This window comes from Gallus gallus, chromosome 8, assembly GCF_016699485.2.
Source record: "Gallus gallus isolate bGalGal1 chromosome 8, bGalGal1.mat.broiler.GRCg7b, whole genome shotgun sequence".
NCBI lineage: Eukaryota > Metazoa > Chordata > Aves > Galliformes > Phasianidae > Gallus > Gallus gallus.
Genome location: NC_052539.1, coordinates 7,661,836 through 7,688,287, shown reverse-complemented (window position 1 = coordinate 7,688,287; position 26,452 = coordinate 7,661,836). Strand labels below are relative to the sequence as shown.

Below are 26,452 nucleotides of genomic sequence, written 5' to 3'. Positions count from 1 at the left end.
TCCACAAAGTACTTTACACTCTGACTGCTATCAGTGTACCTTGTGGCACTGCTACATATTATAATCTAAAAGAAAGTTCATTATCCCACAAAGGGAATAATAACATTGCTACAGGAAACAATAGCGGTGATTCAGTCCCACTTAACTTCTGAATGAACACTAAAACTGATCATATCATATCACAGAACAGCTCAGGTTGGAAGAGACCCCAAGGATCATGAATCTCCAATCCCCCGCCACAGGCAGGGCTACCAACCTCCACATTTAATACCAGACCAGGCTGCCCAGGGCACCATCCAATCTGGCCTTGAACACCTCCAGGGATGGATGGAGCATCCATCACCTCTCCAGGCAGCTGTTCCAGCACCTCACCACCCTCATAGTAAAGAACTTCCCCCTGACATCCAACCTAAATCTTCCCTCCTTCAACTTAAAACCACTTCCCCTTGCCCTACCATTATCTACCCCTGTAAAGAGTTGACTCCCCTCCTGTTTGTAGGCTCCCTTTAGGTACTGGAAGGCTGCAGTGAGGTCACAGCTTTAGTGTCAGAATTTATGGCTCCTGTGCTGGAAGTACCAGCTTTGGGCTGACACACAACCTAAGGTCAAAAGCACATTTGGACAAGAAGCATTTCATGATACTTGGGCAAGGAAGGAAGGTGTCAGTTCTCCTAGCAGACGTGCCATTATAACTCTTCAGTTCACTCTTAAGAGTTTTTGTTTGGTGCAGTATTTGGCAACAAATCTCAGCTTTGATGCTTTGTTTTTTTGAGTGGGAGGGGTTATTTTTTAAACAGCCACTGTCTAATTACTGCAGTCACCCTGTACCACCACCAATAGAATGGCAGAAACAAAAGAGCCATTTCTCTTGAGAGAAAAAGAGATGGACTCACCTCATCCAACTGTTTGCAACCACGAGTAAAAATACAGACCCTGTCAAAAATCCCTGGACATCTGGATTTATCTATGAGTAAATAAACTCCTGGAAAGCCATCTGAATGGCTGAAATGTCCTTTCAATGTATGGAGTCACTTTCACTCACATTCAATGAGATCAGAATATATTGTTTAAAGCGGGTTTTGTGAGTATCTGGGATTAATGGGTTTACACAAAGGAAGAAAATCAGGCCACCGGGAAATAGTTCAAGACTGAAAACCAATTCTTTAATCTGTTTAGGTTGGACTGAATGCATCAGCAGCAAAATACCACAGGAAATAAACTGAACAAGAGCACACAACAGCCTAGCTTAGACTTTGCATCACCATTTCTCCTGTAGTCTCAGAATAAAGCCATTTGCAGAGCAGCAGTATTGTACTGCTGATTTCCTCCTCACATGCACACTCACAGCAAGCTTTCAGCTGGGACTGCTGTGATGATGCTCTTCTGAACCACAGCCTTCCCTTCCTGGGTAACAGCCCTGCTGTATCCTGATACAGACAATAATGGTGTTTCATTAGGCCGTGTTTCTCAGGGAAGCCTTACAGTAATATTTTGCAATTTAGCAGCCCTTCTGGGTTTTGAATGTTGAAGTCACCAGCATGTAGGACGAGCAACACCAGACTGAGAGACTCCTCTAAGTAACAAATCAAGGCATATTTTGTGTTTCTCCATGACTGCTTGACAACACAACTCAAGTACACCCTGAAGAATCACATCCTGGACTGCATGTGAAGTTCAGACACACGGACATTTTGACCAGAGGTTTTGCTCCAGAAATTGTCCAGTGAGGTCTAAGTTCAAAGCAACGAGGCTCGTTCTATTCCAAATATCAGCACAGCACCTAGACTCAAGGACTTGAAGATGCCACGGCAGTAACCTCACAGGCATTACAGACTTTGGCTTTGCATACTGGCAAAATACAAAGAAGAAGAAAATAAGCTATTCACGAAGTAATCAGGAACAGACAGCCCGTCCATTTCATATTTATAGCACTACCTACCACTGCTTTTCAATTATTCATAATAGATATCCCTTCCTCTCTTGGGCAATATAGATGTCCTTACTGAGTGCACAGCTCAGCTGCTTTAGGATGAGGACATCCCATTTCCCAGGATACAAGGCCCAACAGATGCTTGGTAGAACATTAAAATCCAGCCTGCTAAAACAGAGTTGAGAGGAGGATGAAAAAATGGGACTAGTAACTCCAGCATCCTCACTAGCATGGCTAATTGTTCATTTCTAGCAGTACTCCCAACGTTTGGACTTCATAGCAAGAAACGGTCCCAGCGATGGTTTTGGTAGCCAAGTGCCTCCCTGTCTGTAGGAGCACTGGAGGAACCAGGAGCATCGTGCAGGATCAAGGCACAGGGACCTCTCAACAGACTGCAAAGACCAATGGCTCAGACCACAGGCAGAGAGCCCAGGAAATCTGCAGCCACAACTCAGCAGGAAAATGGCACCATTTCACCTTGAGTTTAAGCGAATGCAAGAAGCCATTCCAGAGACCCTTTTCTGCTCACACGCTGCCCTGCTCCTAAGCAGTTTGTCATGCAGCCGTGTGATGAACTGGAGCGCAAAAGGGGCCCAGCCAGAACACAGCCTGCACTTGGTGGGCTGAGATGTAACCCAGACAAGTTGCCCAACCTTGCTGCCCCACGGCTGCAGAAACACATGGACCAACACAGGGAAAAGAGCTCTGCTTCAAGGAGAGAGACGATTCCCAGAAGCACTGCAGGTCTACATCTGTTCAAACAGACCATGCAGTTGCAGACTGTTAACGTGGTCTCGTGTCACCAACTGATTCATGTGTTTTGTATATAGAAGAGGCAACACACAGCACTGCTGCACCAGAACCCACAGCTACAGCAATGCAGCCCTGCAGGGGAGGGCTGAGACAACACCAAAGCTCAACTACTGAGAACTTGCAGTTCTGTTACTATTGCTATATAACCCCATCCAAATTTACCCTAAGTAAAACTTGCTTGGAAAAAGAATACCGTTGACCTTTCATCTGCTGATTAAACTGTACTTTTGGAAATTACTGGTTACAGAATACAACCACTTTCAAACACAGAAGGTCTGTGCATTGCTGCCTTTAACCATTCATTTTCTACCCAGCACATTCCCCCACTGCATGATAGCTGAAGGAAGGCTGTTCTCCTCAGCACGTAAAAAAGCCTTCTTGCACTCACTGATGTGTGTGCCAAACAAGGGCAGAATGTGTTCCGCAGACTGATGCGTGCACAAAATTTTCCTGTCATTGCAAAACTGCAACTTCCCCAATACACGACCCTGGGAGAACGTTTGAAAGCACAACAATAAAAATCAAAACTTCGAAAATCTAAGGCTAAGTTTGTCTGCAAGACATTAAACTGCTAGAAATCATTTTAAGAGCCTTTTAGGGATTGTTTGTGTGTGTATTATTTTAGCAATCCTGCCTGTAAGCTGAAGAGGAAAGGACTTGGCAGAGGAGCTCAGGGCCAGGCTCTCAGAGCAGGACACTGCGGGCTGCACTCGCATGCTAACAGGAAACTGCTCTGTCTGGATCTAATCAAGAGGACATCTCCTCACTGACATAACCAGGCTGCCCAAAGGCGAAAGGGTTCTCGTGTTTGCTTTTGTGTGGACTGCCTGCTCAGAAGAGCACAGCGCTTACCACTATTAAAAGATACGCCTAAAACTCTTGGCAAGTTTTGACAGTGACACGTGGTGACCGCTGCTAGGAGGCACTGGTAGTCGTGATTTCAAAACTGCCATTGGAAACAAACTCCTTTACCCCAGAACCACTAATCTGAAGGTTTTTCCAATGCAAATATTATCTGTTGAGATTCTGAAAGTCACAGTGATGGAATGAAGTCAAGGCAATCACTATTCATTAAGCAGACTGAAATAGATACTTAAAAAATACAAATTAGATGAAAAATAAGAAAATCAAATACTCCTTGGACTCAGTCATGTAAAACATCACCACTTCAGTAAAGATTTATTCATTTAGAAATCCTGCAAAACGATTTTCAAGAGCACACAATCAACCACGTCTATAAATCCCACTTTTATTGATTTTGACAGATTTTTCACAGAATCATAGAATGGCCTGGGTTGAAAAGGACCACAGTGATCATGCAGTTCCAACCCCCTGCTATGTGCAGGGTCACCAACCAGCAGACCAGGCTGCCCAGAGCCACATCCAGCCTGGCCTTGAATGCCTCCAGGGATGGGGCATCCACAGCCTCCTTGGGCAACCTGTTCCAGCGTGACACCACCCTCTGTGAAAAACTTCCTCCTAATATCCAACCTAAGCCTCCCCTGTCTCAGTTTAAAAGCATTCCCCCTTGTCCTATCACTATCCACCCTTGTAAACAGACATTCAGAGCTTCTGACTGTGTATGAAGTTCACAGCTTTTCCAGATGTGGCCTTTTCCATTATAGTTATTCTCATCAGCTCACTGGACACACACTCTACGCTGGGCTAAAGCTGCCCAAATTGCAGTCGCTCATACATTAGGTTAAAAAAAAAGGCCCTTTTTGCCATTTGCCTTAATATCCATCAGCGTTAGCCTTCTGAAAAGAGGAATAAAACACTTTTTGCAATTCCACCCTTGATTTGCTACCCTTAAGCATCAAACCAGGTAAAACAGAAATGGATTCCAGAACAGAAAATCATGCTGCTAATAAAAAAGCACGGAACATAAGCAGCAGGAAGACCTCACGATGCTCTATAGAACTCCTTATCACTTTAGTTAGGTATTATTGCTAATGACAACTTCAAAGATATTAATTATGCATTTGACGTGGTGTTTCCAACTAAAGTGATACTGACCCTTATAGCTGAGCCTGCTCCCCTTAAAAGGAAGTGAGACCACCCCATGTGTGTGCTGACAGATAAAACCCCAGCAGATGACTGTCATGCTGAACTGACTCAAACGTGCACACGTTGTGCTGACTGCCCCCATCCAGGCCACATCATCATTTAAAAAAATAAGTGAAAAGTGTTATGTTTTGCTCTAACAACACCACGGAGCAGTGCACATCAATGAGACCAGCGACCAGTCTAAACCCATCAGATGAAGACACGGCATTTCAAGTGCTGTTAGGGTGCACACATCCATGCCTCCTCTTGCAGTCAGCTCTGCAGCTCTGACAGTACGTAAGAGCCTCGCATCCACCACTCTCTCCTCTCTGTCCTTGTCCTCCATGCTGCAGAGCTGTCAGCCTGGAAAATAGTTCGCGTGAGATAAGGCTGAATTTGAAGCAGAATTTCCACTCTAGGAAACCGTGGCTGGAATGCAGGATTTGGGTGGCCAGCAGTAGATTTCCTTGCAGCCTGCAGGCTCCAGGCAGCGTGGACGCTTGCCTTTGCAGGAGCAGCTGTTTTTATTGTACAGTGCAGATGGAAATGAAATGAACAGGCAGCTCTCTGCAGAGCTTTCTCCACTTTGCTAACTCCCATTTCCTCATTTCAGATGCTGCTGAAAATCAGAATACTGTGTGTTGACTGCACCAAACTCAGAAGCCAACGTAACTTTATGAGCTCTTTCCTGTGATCCGACAGCTAGGGGTATTCCTGGATTTCCAAAGCTCCACCCTTTTCCTTTCCTTTCTTACCACATAAATAACTCTTCTTGGCAGCAACCCAAAGTTTCCAGGACTAATTAATTCCATGATCATTGTTCAAAAGGCATTCTCATTTTCTCGTATCCTTAGAGCTCACAGCCTGGCACGTATCTGTCTGAAGAACCAGCAAACAGTAACAAAAGGCGTAGGTAAGAGAAAGAAAAGCCTTCCACAAACACTGTTGCTCAGTTAGAACCCTTTCACTCAGGCACCTTGCAGGTACTCGGGGGAAAATAAGAAACAAGAAGCATACCAAGGCGCTGAGCAGCATTTCTCACACCTTCTGAAGTTATGCAAATTTGGACTCATTCGGGTATCGTGAATGATGTGGAACTCCCTCTAAATGAATCAGAGCAAAAGTAAAGAAGGCTAATTAACACATCACCTCTTGCTGCGTGCATCTAGAGGAGTTTAAGCAAGTGTGTAGAGCAGTTGAATCTTCAAAGAGATCAACATTAAAATGGTGTTGTCCAACTCTTACAGTAGTGCAAAAAAATCTCAGCCAAGGGAACACATCAATTCTCCCTCTCAAATTTGGCATACTTCTTAGAAATAGCCATGCAAAGGAATGTAGGTGTGGCATTCAGTCAGAACCACGTCCTCCAAGAGGGTCGCTACACAGTACACACCCTGTTTAAAGAGACCAAAAGTGTCCCAACACCTTGATCCCAGCCTTCATCTCCAGTTATCATGCATGATTTGCACACTTACCTTCTCTTTCCTTCCTACCTACAAAAAGGCCCTTCTCATGCTGACTCTCCCACCTTGCTGGGCCTTTCAGCAGTACCAAGACAAGCCATCGCACCCTCTTATCTAAATGTCTTGACTGAGTTAACTGAACCTGGTTCTTTCATTCGTTCGTTCGTTCTTTTTCTTTCTTTCTTTTTCTCTTTCTCTCCCTCTCTCTCTCTCTTTCTCTCTTTCTTCCTTTCTTTCCTTCTCTCTTTCTTTTCCTTTGGACACTTTTCACAGTTCAGCAGTTTGCCACAACGTAGTGCTTCACTAGCATGCCATGGATATGTTATTTTCATAATATGTTGGGATGTATAAATATTCCTTGTGGTGGCTTTGATTGGACATTGAAGTTTAGCAAATGCTTAATTTAAAAGAGGAACCCAAGAAAAAGGAACTGGTAAGTCAGGTAGTACTCCCAGTCATGTGCATTTCATACTGTTAGAGAAACATCTGTCATCAAATGACACTTAACAGAAATATTTTCATAGCCCAATAACAAATCCAACTCATATTAAGCATCTTTCTATATCCCTTCCATATTAGAGGAAAATAACTTTTATAAAACCTGGCATTCTCCTTGCTTCAGTGCATAGGAACACTAAAATGTCCAGTCTCCAAACTGAGCAGCAAATAAATACTAGAAACAACAGAAGGTTAAGTGAACAGTGCACCAGAATGAGGGCATGGAAATAGGTTTTACTGCCCTTTTTGGCAGTAAACTCAGCCCATTCTGCAAAATATTTTGACCTGTGTAGACTCAGATGTGTTACACAGTGTCTCCATGAGCAAAGAGCTCTTCACAGAGTCTTCAGCCTTGCATAAAACTGTCAGAAGTAATAAAAGCAGGTATAAAAACAGGAATGGCTTTTAAGAATCACAAGAGAGAGACACAGGCAGCTGGAGCAGTCTCTCTGTGCTCGGGAGCAGTGAGCAGCAATTACTGTTCTGCTGGCACCTCATCTTAGTCTCATTCCTCCCATGCCCTCCCCACACTTGCCGCTTACAGCCTGTCTGGGAGGCTGGTGGGTGCCAAGGCTGAGCTACATACTAGTAAGTGCAAAGGAGAAAGGAAGAGCTGTTGAGCAGAGGAAAGTGCTACTAAAGATGGCAGGCAGATCAAATATTACACTGGACTTTGACTTGAGAACTGCTTCCAGTAATCTTGACAGCGGCTCATAATGACAATACACTGCGCTTTGCAAGTACCAAGGGGTAAAGGTGCTGTATGTACACGCAGAATGTAGGCCTCAGTTATGAGTGCTGGAAAACACTGCACTCAGGAAGTTTCTGCCATAAACCACCCCAGACGTTAACGTAACCCCTATCTATAAAACTTCAGACAAATCAGGCTGAGTAAGTGCTTAGCCGGGCACCACAGAGCTGAGCCAGAGCCACTGGCCACCTCTTTGGAGAAATGCAACTCTTTTCAGAGTAGCTGTGCAAAGCAGAACATCTGCGAACTGCAGGCGCACGCAGTTTGGATGCCCAGACCACAGCCTTGTAAGAAGAGTCCCTCCTGGGAGACGTTTCAGGATGAGAGCTGATGGTCTCAAGTTGCACTGGGGGATGGTCAAGTTGGATATTAGCAAAAATTTCTTCTCCAAAAGAGCAGTGAGGCAGTGGCACAGGCTGCCCAGGGAGGTGGTGGGGTCACCATCCCTGCAGGTGCTCAAGAACTGCAGAGATGTGGCACTGAGGGACATGGTTTAGTGGGCATGGTGGGGATGGATTGACAGTTGGACTAGATGGTTTTGGAGGTCTTCTCTATCCTTAATGACTCTATGCTCCCAGTGATCTCAAGGGAGCACTCCAGCAAAGTGGGCTGTGCTAACACCTGCCAATGGTCTGGCCACGTGCAAGACGGCTGTGTGCCTCTGTTTTTCCAGCTCTGAAAGAGCAGATGAGAACTGGCCTCCTCTGTGAAGTACTCCCGAGTTCACAGCTGACAAGCACTCTGCAGAACTAAGCAGTGCCATTTCTACAGAGACCACATAACAGAGATGCAGAAGACCACCAACCCAACGTCATTTTATTGCGATGAGCAGATGGTGGAAGCTAGAAATAGCAGCTGTAAACGTGACAGGTCCATACATTCAGCTCAAAGGCCAGACTCCAGCTCACTTCTTCAGAAGACCTACTTGAGAACAAATTGTCACTCACCAAAATGAAAACTCCCCAGTCTTTCCTCACTCATTTTATTGTCTCTGGAGGGATCCGTCAGTGCCATTAAACAACAGTAAGTCTGGGTCTGAGCACTGGGTTGAGACACTCAAGTGTTCAGCAGAAGAGACATTTTGCACTGGGATGGAGTGATTACAGAGTACTCTGTAGAGTCCCAAGCAACTTAAAGGGCACAGCAAACAAGGAGAAAAACAAAAACAAACAAAAAACCAAACAAACTTGCCATGCTTCTGCCAAACTACATGACACACTGGTATGCAGGTCAAATAATTGTCATAGCACGTGATAGTGATATTCATTTCCCAGCGGGCATTTCCCACAGAGGAGCTAAATGAACTCTGAAATGTATTTAAGTAGGGTAGAACAGCTCAGTTGGAAGAGACCTTCAAAGATCACCGAGTCCAACTGCAGAAGTGTTGTTTAAATGGCTAAGACCACGTCAACTTCCAACCTTTACATACACATAAACAAACGTGCACATGTAACAACCTACTTTTTTTAATTTAATTAGGCAGCTGAGGTTAAATTACTGACTTAAAAGCACATATTAATCCCTTCCAGGACTCCTTTTGCATGCAAATATTAAGAACTTTATACACATCAGGCTTCGTAAGCTGGAAGTCAGACTACATCATGCAGTGACATACCACAACAGCATGGCCTCTGCACAAAATACTTGCTGCTGTTTTAAAGCAATGCAGATGTGAAAGGCCGACAACATCAGACCTTTCTCCCCAAGTCACCTACACCTACATTCTTCCACGTACATTAAAATATGGTTAAAAAAAAAAAAATACAGCTGCTGAAGTCATCCTCCAAGCGTACAGCCTGCCTTGGGATCGAGAGCTTTGTTTGTCCTCGGGCCTCTGTACATAACCCTGTCCCCTAAAGCCTCATCTCCCAGTCTCATCCACCTCAACACCAACGCTTTGCTGCATACTGCCTGGCTCCTTAGTTCCCTATCTGGTTGTTATATGACCCCTGAATGCTTTAACACAGGGCCAGACAGGTGTTATTTCCAGTACAACCGAATGTCCATGCCACTCAGTGCTGCTATGGAATCAGCCCAGCTCCATCACCACCACACAGAAGCTGAAAATTCTTAATTACCTCACGTTTATAAGCTGTCTGGCTCTTAGAGGTGATGAAAACTCTCCATCTACCCCAAGGAAAACCATTGCAGAAATTCAGTTTGTGAAACAGCGGTTGGAGAAGTAATTTGCTACAACTCTTTGATGCTGCAAAGCCAAGTACAGCAGGGAGAAGGAATGCTTGATATTGCCACTAACCTGGTCAGACATTTACGATGGCAAGAGTTACACTGTTTGATGACATTTATAGATGAGCATGAAAAAGCAATGTATTTTGACCATTCAGAAGCACAGAGATCATTGTTGTACTGTGCTTGTATTGTTGGTAGTCATAAACTGTGATGCTTACCCTGTGAAAAGCAGCACCACTTTTTCCCCTTCCAGGAATGTAATTTAATTTAATTGTGGAGCTCATCATCGCTTTCTGCTCAGTCAGTAGAAACAAAGAACGTCCTGTGTGAGACAGCAGGCAAAACTGCTGAACTCACAGCGAGTTTAAGGATGGCAGAAGTAAGAATTGTGTTGCATAATTATAACATGAATACACATTACATAACCCAGAATGGTTTTATTTATCCTGATTGGATCGTTGGCTTCCCTTTCACACTGTAAAGCTTGCCCCGGCAGTACCCAGAAATTAAAATCATACTGACTCAGGAAATCAATGTAAACTGCTACTGCACTCAGTGTAAACAACAAGGCAAGAGTGATAGAATTTAACAGAATGAGTAGCTGGAAAATAACACTGTAGGTGTGCATTCTGGCAGGGGAGAAAACATTTAGCAGAAGATTGATTCAGATTTTAAAATACATTGAATTTTGTGGAAGAAAGAAGGAAAACAAGGAAATGTTTTTACACGTTTCATAATGCTTTCTGTGAGTCATCTCTACTGCCAAGCTTTTTTAATATTTTAAAGCAGAAATAGGTTAGCAGGAAAGCATTTTTACGACCGCAGCATGAGTACAGATCTAAATTGAATTATAAACTTCATTTCAATGGCTGTGCTTTTTACTACTCTTTGTTTTGAAACTAAGAGATGTCTCCAGGGTGGGGCCTGACCAGAAAAAGCAGCAAGATAATGCTGCTTAATATGAAAAGTTACCAGCTTCAACATTTACTCAAGCACTAAGAGAGCCCAAAAATATTAGTTCCATCAGCAGTTCAGGCCAAACTGCATTTTTACTAGATTATCTAGACATCACAGGGGATTGATTATGGAGTCTATTAAGATTCTTCTCTTGTACACATGCACACGTAGTGCGAGCCTACATGTATGAACGCTCACACGTGTACGTACAGTATCTGTGATGGCAACATTCTTGTGCTAATTACATAGGTCTCCTTATGACAAACTGGCCTTTTTGCTTAACAATCTGCCAAAGTATATGATAAAGAAGCACATTATATATCTACAAAAATGGCTGCATTCTTATAACTAAGTACAGCACCCGGCCTTTAACCCATCTCTTCTGACACTGCAGAAAGCAGCACCAGCTGCGTGAGTTGGCGCTGAACCCACTGCAGACGGCTGTATTTCAGTTTTGGAGTTCTGTTGCAGTTGAACTTAAGTCCTTAGACAATGAATACGAATCAAAACACACATAATTATGTGGAAGTACTGAGTCAGAATGCTCAAGAAGCATAGCTTACAAGTAGAGGGGAAAGAGCAAGAGAAAAATGTCAGACCGTAAGATGAAACAGAAGTCCTCCATGTTATTGTCTGCCCTTTTTTTTGTTGTTGTTTAATTACGCATCAGGAGTTAATAGCATATTTCTTTTCTTCTCTGTCCTCTTCTAACTCCACGGTCATCTGAAGTCTTCTGAACAAGACTGCTTTTGTACAAGGAAGAATGCAAGCCTCATGGTTCAAGTAAGTGTGCAAGAGTTCATTCCCATTTCACATGCTGCAGGGAGCCAGCAGACCGACGCACAGCCAGAATCAATCCATGGCACTCATTGGGAAGAATGCAAAGTGTAAGATCTGACTTCCAAATGAAATAGAACATTGTTACTTAAGAGACATTTACAACAGCAGCACAATGGCTGATATGTCAAAATGTGAGGCACCATCCCTGCCCTCAAGGGTTTCTACTCTAAAAGTGCAAAGTGTACTGCAGGTAGGGCCACAGAATACTACAGGCCAAGCACTAAGACAGAAGGATGTGTGGGCATATCTTTATAAACATTTTCTTGTTGTATTTGCCTGCACTGTTTACGCTGGCTTCCAAACACACCTCAGGAGCGTTTAGTTAACTGATCTTTTCTGCACTGAAGTCAGTAGCTAATCCTGAAGGGTGTGCTGACTTGCCATTTGCACCCAACACCGATGAAGCTTTGAAATATTACCATCTTCATCTTACAAGTCCAATCCAGGAGTACTATAAAAAAAAAAAAACTGAAGGACATTGTGCACTTGGCTTGAATCAAATCAGCAACTCAGTATGATTCAACACACGCAACACCAAGATGTGGGGCATAAACTACCATCCCTTATGTCAAGGGGTAAATAAAACCCTAGATAGCTCTTTAACGTGGCATGGTCTGCTTCTGCTTTTGGATATATTGATTCTTGGAAGTTTAAATCGCTGATTTTTTTAGAGTCAGAAGAAGCCACTGAGATCTGGAAGCTTAAATAAAATATCTCACAAATCTTCACTCTAAAGCCCAATAGGCTGCAGCCCATAGGCACAAGCTGGAGACCCATGCAGCACTCAAAGCCTCTTCTTGTGGAACTCGTAGCCTGCAAAGTGGTACAGCAGTCACTGTGCACATCAGGAGGACCTTGCAGTGCTACAGAAGTTTTCTTGTGTCTCCAGCAGTTTTCTCTTCTGTGGGTTTGATTACTGTATGGTCATTCTAAAGCACAGTAGCTTGCCTCTACTGTTCTCAGATAGCTAGATCTCAAAACAAATACTAAACACATTACACGTGAGAGAATCAAAACCCCAAAAGTTAAACTGATCAGTTCAAAACACAGAATGAGCCACTGGCTAGTTAACGCTGAGAATGAGACTCCTGACTTAGGGTCTTTCTAGACCCAGTATCACACTCACCCTTGTGTAGGTATGACAAAGCTAACACACACAACAACTAATGTGCAGCAATCATTTTAATTTGTGAAGAGTTCTTGTAATTCAAGCAAAGCAACAGCAGCTATGGGAACACCATACATTTCACTGGTGCTTGAAGAACACAACAATTTCTGCACTGACACAGGGCTGAGCTGCACAAAGAACATTGTGAATACTGGCATGTAAATTGGTGGCAAACAGAAACAAGTGAAAACTCTACCAGACTGCAACCCAACAGCTTGGCAGAGCACACAGTTGGTGACTGCTACCAACTCAACTGCTAAAAACCTTCACACCTTTGGTCAACAAAGCAGTCAAAGGATATCTACATCCCATGGGCAACACATGGCTTAGGCAACCAAACTCAGAGAGATGTAAGAGCCCAGCAAAAAATGATCTGGTGAAAGTACTACCTTCAAAGGTCACACTGTGGCACATGGATCAGAGGACAGCTCTGCAGGCTTAGAGTAGGCACAACACACAATCTTGCAGCACAACACTTGGAAGCAGTGGCAAAAAGCAAACAATTTGCAATGTATAAATAGAGAGTACTGAATCAAGTCAAGGGACACTATTCTTCCCCTGCATAAAAGGTCTGATGAGACCACATGTAGAGTACCATGCCCTGTTCTAGCTGTCTTATTTTTAAGGCAGCTATTATGAAGTTGAATGGGGCACACCAACCCACACAATTCCTGCATTCACAGAGCCTCAAGCAGCACAGATGCAAACATTCTTTTTGTGCATGAAAAAAGCAGGGTCTGAGCACCCAAAGTTCTCGTCAAGCAGCATGAGGTTGTAGGAAAGCAGGCCCACAGCAAACTCCCAGGTCGTGTTGCAATACGGCCCTGACATCTTCGGGACATGTGAGTTCTCAGGATTCTTTTTATGAGTGCCTGTGTTCAATTTTATTCTGCCTCGTTAAATATGTGCCACAAACAAATAGAAAACAGAACTTTATAAATGGCAACATATAATAATTGTCATCTTCAACTAAACTAGAGGATTTTCCTTCTGACAATGGCCAGATGTTACAGACCAAGGTGAAGAAATAACATTCATAACATAAAGAATAACCAACCTAAAAGAAAAGACTGTTCAGTCATGGGAAGTGTCTGTTTTACACCTAAATAATCAAGAGTTACATGGCTGTTTTGAATCTCAGGCAGTATTCATGTGTTTGTTCTCATTAATCATATAAATACCCAGTCCTCCCTGAAACCTTCTAGGCCATTGGACATAATTACTTCTGGAAGCGAGTCCTTCAGGTTAATTACGTGCAATGAAAAAGTACGGGTATCTTTTTCCCCCTGCTTTCAATGTTCTGCTTTCCACCAAACACAGCAGGGAGAATGGCTGTTTGCAAGGATGGATAGTGATAAGACAAGGGGGAATGGTCTTAAACTGAGACAGGGGAGGTTTTGGTTGGATATTAGGAGGAAGTTTTTCACCCAGAGGGTGGTGACGCACTGGAACAGGTTGCCCAAGGAGGCTGTGGATGCCCCATCCCTGGATGCATTCAAGGCCAGGCTGGATGTGGCTCTGGGCAGCCTGGTCTGCTGGTTGGTGACCCTGCACGTAGCAGGGAGGTTGAAACTCGATGATCACTGTGGTCCTTTTCAACCCAGGCCATTCTATGACTCTATGAAACACTCCCTGGCACCAAAGCGTCCCTGCTCCACTCACCATTTCAAACATTTTCACTCTCAGATGTCCAGGTCTTCTCAAACAGTTCTAATTTATTCACTTCTGGTCCTAAATTGCTTCAGTGTGCTGCTATGCATTGTTAACCAGCTGCTTCTTGCTGCACATTTGCCACATGTCGGGAAGATATCCACATGATAAAACAGTGAAGCCACTAAATATCATCCTGCAACTCTGACAACTCATCGATTTCCCAAGAACTTTATCTAATGCTTCAAACTCTTCAACAACCTCAAAAGAAAGAAAGAAAAAAGTGGCTTTTAAAAAGTCAGATTGTCCCAGAAATACTTTTTTCTCCCTTCTTTCTCACCTCCCAAAATAAATGGGAATTTCACAGACATGGTTTAGTGGGCATGGTGGGGATGGGTAAACGGATAGACTGGGATGGGTAGATAGTTAGACTGGATGATCTTAGAGGTCTACTGCAACCTATATGGTTCTATGGTACACCATACCCAAAGCATCAGCACTGCTGCTGAGCTGTAAGCCCCACTCAAAGGCAGAGGTTTATACCACGTTACACTACAACATACTTTGCATAGCCTGTCTGCTGAAAATTTGTGGCCATGCTTTGAAAGCCATTTGGATAAAAGATGCTGTAAGAATGCAGGATCATCATAATTTCACCAGGATATGCTTTTACCTTCCTTCTGGTGAATTATCGGCAGCATCATGTTGAACTGAACTACAGAGCTGCTGTATTCAGGCATTAGTATGAATCCATTTTGGTCCAAGTTAGAGTTATTTCCATAAAAATTCAACTTCCACACATTTCAAAAAAATTCTTATTCCAGGAATCATAAAAATATAACACAGATTTTATAATTCAGCCCTAAAAGTAGCGTTACCTGCTGGTGTAGCACTCATGGGAAACTACGGGCCACATCTCAAGAGTTTCTGTAGCCACTGAACATGAAAAGAGACTGAAAAGTTTGTACAAAACATACATCAAAATGCCACTGCAGTGTTCAAAGAATGGCTTGTCAGCCTGGCCCATATCCACTGGACAAGAGAGCTTTGCTGCTGGCTGAGCGATGCACAAATGATAAACCATTTCAAACACAAGGGGCATTCTGCGTTTCTGGTGTAAACAAACCACAACACCAAAGATAATGTTTTGAGCTCTGAAACTATCTTCCTGGGATAATAAACAGCACTAAGACATCACGCTTACTCTGCCTCTTGTCTGCAAGAGGCTACACACCAGCTGCACAAAGATGAGCAAGAAACCACACATCAGCTATACAAGGACAAGAAAGAGTATGAATCACAGTGTGTCAACATCCATTTACCCCTGTCACACAAGGTAACCCTATTGTCTTTTAGGAGCTAGGCCAAGATCTGATTGTTTGTGATTATTTCTACACACAGCTGTGGCCCCTTACAACGCTGCTATAGGAAGCTATGTATTTAGAGAATAGATTCCTACACCGGTAGTAAAAGATGTATGTTCAAAGCATGCATACACACTCTGTCACTAAACATATTTTTAATTAGCTTTAGCAAGGCTAAATTTAAATCCAAGCATGACTAACATGCTCGCAATGCTTCAGTCTGTTTCTTAAATGAAAACATCAAACCCTAAACTGTAAAACTAATGGTTTCTCCAGGGCTGTTCTCTCCACAGCATCTCAGTCGAGTTCATATGCTGCTTCTCCCAGGCTTTCCGATGACACATAGCCACATTCCTTGCCAACACTTCTTTAACCCAACGAGTGACCTAGATCTTCCAACATTCAGAAGGAAAATGTCAGTTTCCCTTCAGAGCAAGCTGATTTTTTGTTACCCCTTTCACTCCTTTCTTCTTAGAGAAGCAAGTGAAATAAAATTCACTGATGTTAGCAGCAGAACAGTTAAGACGCTATAATTAAGGCAGAATCTGTACCATCCAAGAAGCAAGGTTAGAAAAGACAGGCATCCTGGCTATCAGAGGAATTCCCAGGGGATATCACTTACAGTACAGGGTGTTGTTACGTCCCTACATGTCACAGGTAACCTTAAAGTATGTCAGAAGCAAGCTTTCAGATTGAAACAGATTGGCTGAGAGATTTCCAAGACGCAGTCACAAACAATCAGTGCAAAAACAGAACAGTGCAGTCAACAGCAACATCTGCTCGTCTGAGACTCCCTTACCTCTCATTATTCCACTTAATGGAACAGTCATTAGCAGGAGATGCCTCTGCACAGCCCTGTATGAAGAGAAGCTTCCTCTGTGTCTCTTCCTAGTTCCAAGTGGCCAAACAAGAGCATCCTATAGCCTCACTCGTTGTTAATAACATGCAAGAGTAAAGCACTGCAATCCTGTCACTCCCTGACAGTTTGGAATGTGAGGTTTTAAACACAACCAAGAGCACGATATGGTACTATAAAGCTAGTTATCCTTCTCATCATGCACGTTGCATTTGGGACTGCGAAAATAAAAGACAGTAATTTTTCAGGCTTCCATTTTAAAATTCATAATAAGCTCAGGTCTCATGTTCAAGTGTATGTTGCACAGACACCCAGCTAATGACTGCATTGAAGTGTGCTACCTGGAATATCCCTTGAGCAGAAAAGCATACCTCAATGAGGAAGTAAGGAAAAAGCAGTTGTTAATAAGGGCTATGATGCTAGTGTACAACTATGACTAGAGCTGAAGGAAAGGGCAGGAGGAAAGAGCCTACTCAAAACCAGAAGGCAAACCGAATGAATTCTAGGGCTTTCTTTTCATAACTGTGTACCTGTCCGTAGGTAAAGTCACTTGATTCTCACTGAAAACTCCTAACTGTTCCTCTGTGGGTCTCCAGCAGCTTGCAGGTACCTTCTGCCACACCAAATCAACGCGAGCGCTTCCCATCTTCCAACCTCCATCTGCAAGACAGGTCCTCAGAGAACACAGCATTCTGAGTGCAACAGCAGGGTGCCTGTCAGCTCCTTCTCAACTGCCTTTCTACTTCTGCCAAATACACAGTCAGAACTACAGCCCAGCCTTGGGCTCAGTGGTCACAACAGGCAGCAGGAACCTGATTCCAAGGAGTCTGATTTAGCCAGAAGAGACCAACAAATGCTACAAATCAAGAGAAAAAAAACAGAAAGCTGCAGCGAGGACAAAGATCAGCTGAGTGCTGGCCTACTGATTGCACAGGAAACTACGCTTGAGAAGAACATCTGGGACCTAAGAGTAAGACAGAAATAAACCACAGAGCTGGCTTAAAAGTGCTTATAGGAGGGCAGGATCAGGCTCAGAGAAAATGTGAGGCTTTGCATGTTCCTAAAATGTTGATGGTTCCAGGCACCGTTTAAATCTCAACCTGTATTTAGGAGGTCAGCACTGGAAAGAAAATAAATCCCAACTAAAACTTCTTTCCAAACTTGTTTTTCAAGTCAGGGAGAAGGTTGTATCCGACGTCCTATCTGCAATTAGACACTTCTGTGCCGTTTCTCACTGATCTCTCCAATATAAGCATCCTGCCAATGTATACGACTACAGAGGCGTTCAGAAGCCAAGCGAGTGGTTACACGCAGCACAAGACAATTACTCAAAGATCAGTTATAACACAACATGAAGTTCTCAGGAAAGGTACTTATCAAACACTATCAGTGCTAGGAAAACACATAAATATTTACCGACAGAGTTGAAGCTTCTCACCTTGTTCCCTGTCAGAATTTTGGAGGCATTTTTAAAGCACCCTTTCACAACAAGGTCTTCATAGATTTGAAGAATACGTTCAGCTGTACACCCAATGCTATCGCATTAAAGATGGCTTGAGATAAGTCATCTTTTGAGTCAGTCTCTAACTAAACAGACTCCAGAGCCAGAAGGCCAGCTGTGGCCAAAAAAGGAAAGCTGAAGGAAAAAAAAAAACGTGTCTCTAAAATCCGCTTTAGAAATGTAATCAGTGGCTAAACTAAATCAGGCAGAACTGGCCATGAGGGAGCTTATTATTTCACCGTTATCTGGATATTTAAGACAGAAAGGAAGAGCAGTCTGTGTCATCCATTAGTACAGTGAGAAACTTAATACTTGAGAACTGGCTCACAAAGCTTAGCAACCATTTAAGATGTGGAGATACAGGCCCTGCATGGCTCCTCCAGAGCACCGGGCTCAAGGGAACTCCCATTCCGGGCTGGATTTCCTGAGACCTTCCCCAGTAAGAACTCCAGAGGCAAAGCACATGGATTTTCCCCACTCCTTTCAGGGTAAGGTAAAGTACTCTGACAGGAAGAACATTTGCAAGCATTAAGGAGCCCCTCCTGGCTCTCACTGCTCTCTGCTTCCCGGAGCGCTGGACACAAGTCGCCCACCCCTCCCTGTAGGCCCTGGCAGGGTGAGATGAAGTGCTCCAGCTGGCTGACAGGGGAGCCCTGCAAAAAATAACTTCACTGGACTTTGAAAACTCTGCTTTTCATTCTGTAATCTTCTTGTCCATCTGCCCGTGCCACACCCATGCCTCTCGCCGCTCATTTGCTGTAGCACTGCATCCTTTCCATTACTCCTATCCCACTGCTCCCCCTCCTCCATTTCCACAACAGCGTTTTCCAATGTTTTCTAACACCACCCTGCTACTTTTTCGCATTTGCTTCTCCACATTCTGTTTACCAGGGCACGCTGACACCCCCACACAAATAAGGCACTCTTCATGCACCCCACTGCTGTCACCTCCTGCCACCCCTGCAGGTACTCCTCTCCCACCTGCCCTTCTCTTGCTGCTTCCCAAACAATTCTGAACATGAAATGACATCGGTGACCTCCTCTTCACAGAGCAGTCTCCCCAGCACCAGGACAGACCAGCACCACTGCCTACCTTGAATGAAGTAAGGCTTTACAGCCCCATCTTTTCCTCATCAGCCTGGTTAAGACAGTGGGGACTTCTACCACAAAGCAGCTTCAGTACTGATGCTGTAGAGTTATTTGCTTCCTTTGCTCTCCCTGCAGTGCTACCCCACTGTCTCGTTGATCTGACGATTTGAAACTTTATTCATTTTGTTAAGATAACCAAACTATACTCTTCAGATAATAGTCAGACACAGCTGTCATTTTCTTGACTATCCTATCTCCTAGTTTAAACCAGCTTTCTTGAAAACAGCCAGAATTGCAGTCACACCGAGAGCACCATACAAGGAGATCCATGTTTCCCACCTCTGCTGGCAATAACCTAAAACACCTGAGCATCACATCTGCCTTTCTGCTTTACATTATCCTCATGGCTCACGTGTGCTTTGATTGACTAAAATGCCCCAAACTGGAAGAGACAAAAAAGGACAAAGATATCAGCCTATGGCAGAAATTTTAACTCTTTCACAACCACGTCTTTGTGTTCTGTGCTATATAACCTCAACCTGCGCCAGTTACACTAGTCCCAAGTGTCAGCCTTTCTTGTTTTCTCCTCTGCCAGACCATTAGGTTTTATCAGTGTTGCTTCTGCTTTTGTCACTGACCTTAATGAACACATGACAGCAGTTCAGTTGCAGGACTGCCGTGCAGAACTCCCACAGGCAGCTGTCTCCAGACCAGCAGTTCCTCTTTGCTTCCTAGCAGTATCTACTGCTTTGGCTCAATTCTTGTCAGTTGCCAAGGATGTTCCTCCACTGAGGTAGCCTTAAACTGTCTCTGCTCTTTATACAGTCATTCATTTCTTCCTGCCTTATTGTCCTACATCATTCATCTCTTTCTCTTTCCATCACTGTAGGGTCCATCCTGCTCACCCCTCACCCTGGTGCATCTTCACTGGATGCACCCACTGGCGCCTGGCACAAACACAACCACCAGGCCAATTATCTTCACCAGTAAAACCTTTTTTTCCCCTCCCTTCTACTTCATTTTTGTCCTCTCCGTAGTCAAACAACTTCAATATTTCAATTTAATCTCATTCTACATCTGCAGTCCTGGCTCCTGGAACTCTCCAGCCCTCATTCCTCTTTGCAAAGGAATGACCAACTCTCATTTCTACTGCGTGACAAGTGTGGAATTTTCTTGCCTGTGCTCCTCCTCTGATCCTGTCACTTATCTGACAGATCCCATCCCATTCCCTCATACCTCCTTCTCTTGGACCTTTTGCCTCTCACATTCTCATCACTCACTTCTCCCATTCAAAGTTTATTTCAGTACATCACCTCTTAAAAAATTCCTTCTCTTTCTCCACCTACTTCTCTACTTGCTGCTTCTTCCCTTTTCTTTCAACTCCCTGTTTACTTTTCAGTTTGTGATTTACAGTAAGTCATCAACTGGAGTTCACCTTTCCCAGTGCTCATACTCAGTCAGCATAATGCTCTTGGCAACAGAAATCAAGGTGTTCAGAAGCTGATTTACTTATACAGCTCTACTCTTATCTGCTTCTGGCTACATTATGATTCAGCTGGTCTCTCAGCCTTGTTTCACAAGTACATAGCTGACAGTTCAAGACCAAAAAAAAGACCACAGAATGCTAATCTCTTCACCTGCCTTTTCTGCTCTGCTGCCTTTTCTTCATAGACAATAGCACTGTCCTGTCTGACATGCAGGGTGCCAACCCTCCTGTGGGCTGCCTTTACATCCTCAGACATAAGCTGAATCTCATTTCTTAGGTTCTTTTTGTGTCACATTTTTTTATTCAACCTTCTCTTTCTAGGCATATCCTTAAAACTTTGCTGCACCCTCTCACCTTCTAATCCTGTTACTGATGGGTCTTTTGCTCTAGCCTGATGTAATCTCATTCAAAATGATGCTGAACATCCACTCAAAAGGCTGCTGTGGAAAGCACTTCTCCTGGCCCTTGTCATCCCATCCATCTATACAGTTCTCTGCCTCCCCCTTCTCTCACACAGGTTAGGTCATCAGTCTGTTTCCACAGCCTTCACGGTTCCTGGATTGTTACCAGTCTCCACGCCACCTCTCTGGCTCTCATGACGATGCCTTCTGCCACACATCTATTCTGGAGACACTTCCACCCACTTAGGTTTATAAAAAAAAATAAGAAAGTCTTCATGCTTTCTCTTGAACTTCTCATGCTCAGCAGGGATCCTCTTTAAACACCTCCAGAAGAAACACTTGGCTTTGGAAAATAACCCTAAGACTCTCTGTTGCCTTCATGTTTACAAATAACTTGAAAAACACCAAGACTGCTGTGAGATTCATAGCACTGCCTCAGATACTGGCCAGCAGAAAAGACAACATATGTGCAAGGACGTGCCTTATCTGATACTTAGTCTGTACATTCCTTTTGGTCAGGGTAGTCCTTCTGTGCAGCATCCCTCACAACGCTGAGCTACTACTGGGGTTACTAATCCTTCCTAATACCGTAGTGCCTAAAGTCTTAATCTGCACTAAATATTTAGTGACTAAGCATTTAATGACAAAACCAGTAGTTATTATTGGCAGCCTTTGATGTCTATATTAAATTTAAAGCTGAAAATGTGGTGTTTATACAAAAGCTTCACACTTCTGAAAGATGCGGAACTACTGACGACTGTGTCAGTCACAGCCTGTTTATCTTCTCCTTTTATTAATTATAGAAGTTTGAAAATAAACAAGTGTTCACAGTGCTTGAGCTGTAATCCTACAGTGGGCTTTTAAACAGACCATTCCCTCACAGCAGGGATGACCATTCAGAACCCTGGATGGTATGTTAGGGTACAGAATTTTAAGAAAAGTGTATTAGCCCTCTTGAAACAAAAAAATCTAAGGTCATTCACCTACTGGTACCTCTCCAAGAACACATTTATGCACGACTTCCAACAGGAGAGGGAACGGCTGTTTACAAGGGTGGATAGTAATAGGACAAGGGGGAATGCTTTTAAACTGAGACAAGGGAGGTTTAGGTTGGATATTAGGAGGAAGTTTTTCACACAGAGGTGGTGACGCACTGAACAGGTTGCCCAAGGAGGCTGTGGATGCCCCATCCCTGGAGGCACTCAAGGCCAGGCTGGATGTGGCTCTGGGCAGCCTGGTCCGGTGGTTGGCGACCCTGCACATGGCAGGGGGGTTGAAACTCGATGATCATTGTGGTCCTTTTCAACCCAAGCCATTCTATGACTCTATGATACCATTCTATGAATAAAGAAATTGGTAATAAGCACCAACACACTTGGAATAAGCAAGATATTTTATGTTTCCTTTAACAAAGGTTGTACGAAGTGTTCAGATACATCAAATAATTCACCATCTAATGCTTTCCAGCTGAAACACCTCCAAAGCAGTTTAGAAACACAGCACCACTAAGAACCATCCACTCCAGAATCATGGGACCAAACCCCTGCTCTGATGCCACACAGCATTCAATATCCACATGCAGCATGGAGGTTCTTGAAGAACTTTGGCTTTTCAAGTCACAAGGCTTAATAAACCACTAGAAACTCAATGCCTCAGAGAAGGTCAAACTAAGGAGACCCTTGCAGGATACAAACCGACACTGAATAAGTCACTGTTTTCTAACCTTAACCCACACATAATCAGTGACAGAGTTACCATATTTGTTACAATTAAAGCTCAATGCTTGCAGATGCACAAATACGTTATTCCCATACTCTTCAGATGACCTCCAGTCTTGACCTCCAGTCAACCTAAGGGTGAATGTCTGCAACACCAAGAAGGACCTGCACTGATGAACCCAACAGCTTTTTAGTTAAGCTCTATGAATTTCAAAGTTTTGAGGAAAAAATAAAAAAATAAAAATTACATCATAAAGCCCTGTGAGCTCCAGATTATGAATAAATAAATAAATAAACCATCACCTGATGGCAATTACAAAAGAGACAATTATGCTTTTCAGGGCAAAACCACGGGAGGTGGGGATGCCTATTCACAAATAACTGGGTTCTGGGTTAGAGGCTATTTGCTGGCCTTAGGACCACAGTAAAGCCATTAATAAAACAAGATCGCAAAGAGCTTAAAATATTTTCTGTTCTGAAGAGCTTAAGGGAACAAAAAGCCCATATGTTTAAAAATATCTTTAAATAAAGTGCATGAGATTATTGCTGATTAAAGATGCCAGCCTGGAAGATGCAGTCACTCGTTTATGCCCGGCACAGGTGACACACTGCCCCACTACCAGGGCTCCATCTGACCTGAAGAAGCTTGCACTAGGCATAGAAAGCCAAAAGCCAACCCCGTGACCTTGCAGTCCCTTCTCCTCTTACTAAGAGCAGCACCATAAGCTGTGCCAGTGGTCTGAGCAACACAGATATGTTCTTCCTTTGAGAATATGATCAAGGCCTAGCAGTTTCCTTCTACACAGACAGAACAACATGTCTGAAACAGGAGAAATTAATGCTTTCCTGAAGGACGCTTTTGGGACATGGGCTCACTCTCTGTGACCTCCACCTCTTACAAAGCCACCATCTGGGAATCCTACAGGAGTGCAAAGATACTTTCTACTATTTTTCTATCAACCCTGGTAAAAACGGGAGGCAGAGATGGGAAATCTGCCACTCAGAGGAAGCAGATTTGAAATTATCTGTTCTGAATAGATCTCTCTGTACTTCTTGCAAGCATGGAAAGGGGAAATTCTAAGCACTATCTGCAGGCAGGACAAAATTTGCTTATCTTTCTTGACTGTGGTTTCAGCATCGCTATATTGCTTCACGACGTGGAACTTCACAAGAAAACTATTCGATATAAATCTTTGAGCAGATTTAAAAGGCTTTAAAACACTAACCCGGACACTATCACAAACCAAGTTCTTATGTGCCTTTGATGTTGAAGAAAATCGATTAACATAAAATAATACCACAGTTATAGCCACCTCCTGAAGACCTGGCTCAGATTGCTGCAGCTGCAGTGATTCCAGGGAAGTGAGGACATTTTCTATCAGCTGGGGACTTGGCCTGACAAAGGTACAGGCACCCAGCAGCATGCCAAATTAAGTGCATGTGCATTTAAGTTTATTTCACTCGCTGCTAAAGCCTCCCTGCTTTGAAATATACCTTTGAAAAAGAGCACATAGCTGTAGTTCTCGCAGAAATGCTGACAAGTAAAAAGGGATACCAACATCTCATCTGGCCCAGAAAGAAAGAGTGAAACGAGACCCAAACCTACATTCGCTCAAACTCTGAAGAAGTTTCTAACTTTTGAGAGACCCTCATTAGTTAAAACACTGTGACTGTTTGCTTGGGGTACACGAAGCAGACTCCTAGCAACTGGAACGAGCCGTAGCCCACTGTGAAATAACTGTTAAATGCCCAACTTTTAAGATCAGACCAAAAGACAACCCTTATCTCTGCATTAAGTATCATCTGATCCACGGCCACAGCCGGTCAGATCTGTTTTCATACACATCAGTAAAAGAGGAATAGCCAACAGTTCTTTCAGACTGCCCCCACAGACAACTCCAGCGCTGTTGTTTTTAAACGGCGAGAGCAGTCGGGGCTAGAAGTTAATATCACAGAGGCTGGTGTGAAATCCAGCTCCGTGCAGCAGGCTCCAAAGTCCATCAGCAGCCTTCCAAAGTGCCACCGCGCCAGCTTCACTTACCCCGAGCCACCTCGCTCCTTTGTTGGCAGCTTGCTGAATCTGCACTCTTTTCAGGGTGACATGGTAAACAGCTCCCTCTTCCACCTCTTCACCCCAGTCCTGAATTGAGCTCTGCCGGGAAAGGGAGAGAAAAACAGAGAAAGGAACTTTTCCCCTCTCCTGCAGACCGCAATCCATACCAGGTGCCGTGCTGCTGAGGGCAGAGGATGGGCTGCGCAAAACAAACACAACAATCAAAGCGAGATGGATACTTTTAGACGGAGGGAACACTGGAGACATTCTTGGCAGGCTGTCCCTTCCTGTGGTATCGAGATACCCTGACTTTCCATTTAGCTATTTTTCCTAGGCTAGCACATATTTCAAATAGTTGTACGAAGTCTTTTCTAAGGCAATAGTTTGGTTTTGATTAGCAGCCTCTCTTCCCTCTCCCTCCCGCCCCCCTTCTCTAAAGCAATTAATCTCTTCGGCCTTTCATTTCGGGAAGGAATGGCACTTCTGAAAACCGTTGCACACTCGGGCGGACAGCCTTTAAACTTCGAAGCCACGGGCGCGTAAAGCGCAGCAGCCCTCCGCTCCCTCTGACAGGACGAATCCGAAGCGCCGCGGTTTGCTTCTTCAAAACCTATTATTTCCAGCCGCAAAAACTTTGCAGAGCCGAGGCTTTAAAACTCGCAACTAACAGAGGACGAGAAAGAAAGGAGCGCGACGTCCCCCCGCCTCGAACCGCACACGTGCCGGGACGATCCCTCGCTCCCCGGGCGAGGAGCCGCACAAAGGCGCCGCAGCCCGCACGGACCCGGCCGGGCTCCGTCCCGCAGCGCAGACGGGCACCGCGACGCAAAGCCGACCCCTCACCCCGCGGACGCGATGGGGGGGGGGGGGACCCGGTTACCATTTTAGCTTTCCACGGCAATCTCATTCTCAGTTCCTTCCCGGGCGCCTCGACGGGGCATGCCGCAGCCGCCGGGCGCCGACGCCGCCGCTCCGCCCCGTCAGCGGCCGCCGCCGCGGGCCGGCCCGAGCCGCGCGGCCCCTGGGCTCCGCTCCGCTCCGCTCCGCGCGGGAGGCGGGAGGGCGGGCGGCAGCGCCAGGCCCCGCCTCGGCCCGGCCCCGCCGGGGGCTTCCTGTTGGCGGCGAGCGGCCCCGGGCCGAGCCGCGGCGGGGCCGAGGGAAGCGCCGTTTGCCTTCGCGGAGCGCGAGGTGCGGCACGGCCGCGTGGTGCGGGGACGCGCCGGGCGGGATCATGGCAGCCGCGCGAGCGTGACAGCATCCATCCGAGCGGCGCGGGGACAAAGGGCTCGGCGGGACCCCGCGGCCTCGGGGGCAGGGCGGCAGGGCAGGAGGGCCGTCTCCGAGCCGTTCGGGTGTAAAACAGACGCGCAGACGGGTGCGCGTGGCTGGGTTTGGAGACGGGTTTCTCTTCAGAAACTTACTGCTACAAGTTGCGAAGTAAGGAAATGAAACGGAGCAGTCAGCAAAGCGCGGCTGCCGGCGGTGCCCTGCCCGCTGAGGTGCCAACGGCACGCAGCCGGCCCGGGGCCGAGCGGGTGGCACCGGCGGCAGCCGGAGAACCTCCGCAGGGCCGGACGCGGGGGAGTGGGACTGAGGTCTCGGTTGGGCGAGATGAGGTTTAGCGTGATGGGGGAGGCGTTCCGACCCATCTGACCTGCACGACGGACGTTAGGAAACA

At 45.0% G+C, this 26,452-nt stretch overlaps 1 protein-coding gene across 3 annotated transcripts in view; it reads right to left on the bottom strand.

Moving 5' to 3' along the window:
- Positions 1–25,776, bottom strand: part of RGL1 (ral guanine nucleotide dissociation stimulator like 1) — a 66,817-nt gene extending 41,041 nt beyond the window's left edge. Inside the window, exons 1-2 of one of the 3 annotated variants that reach the window (NM_001031271.2) lie at positions 25,655–25,776; positions 24,763–24,873 (exon numbers count right to left, since the gene is read on the bottom strand). In NM_001031271.2, the coding sequence (NP_001026442.1) occupies positions 24,763–24,873; positions 25,655–25,681 (138 nt within the window). In that variant the 5' untranslated portion in view covers positions 25,682–25,776. Of the gene's footprint in view, positions 1–17,056; positions 24,879–25,654 lie in introns of those variants that run through there. The other 2 variants (XM_046944420.1, XM_040704576.2) reach the window with 2 other exon arrangements.
- Positions 25,777–26,452: the final 676 nt, after the last annotated feature.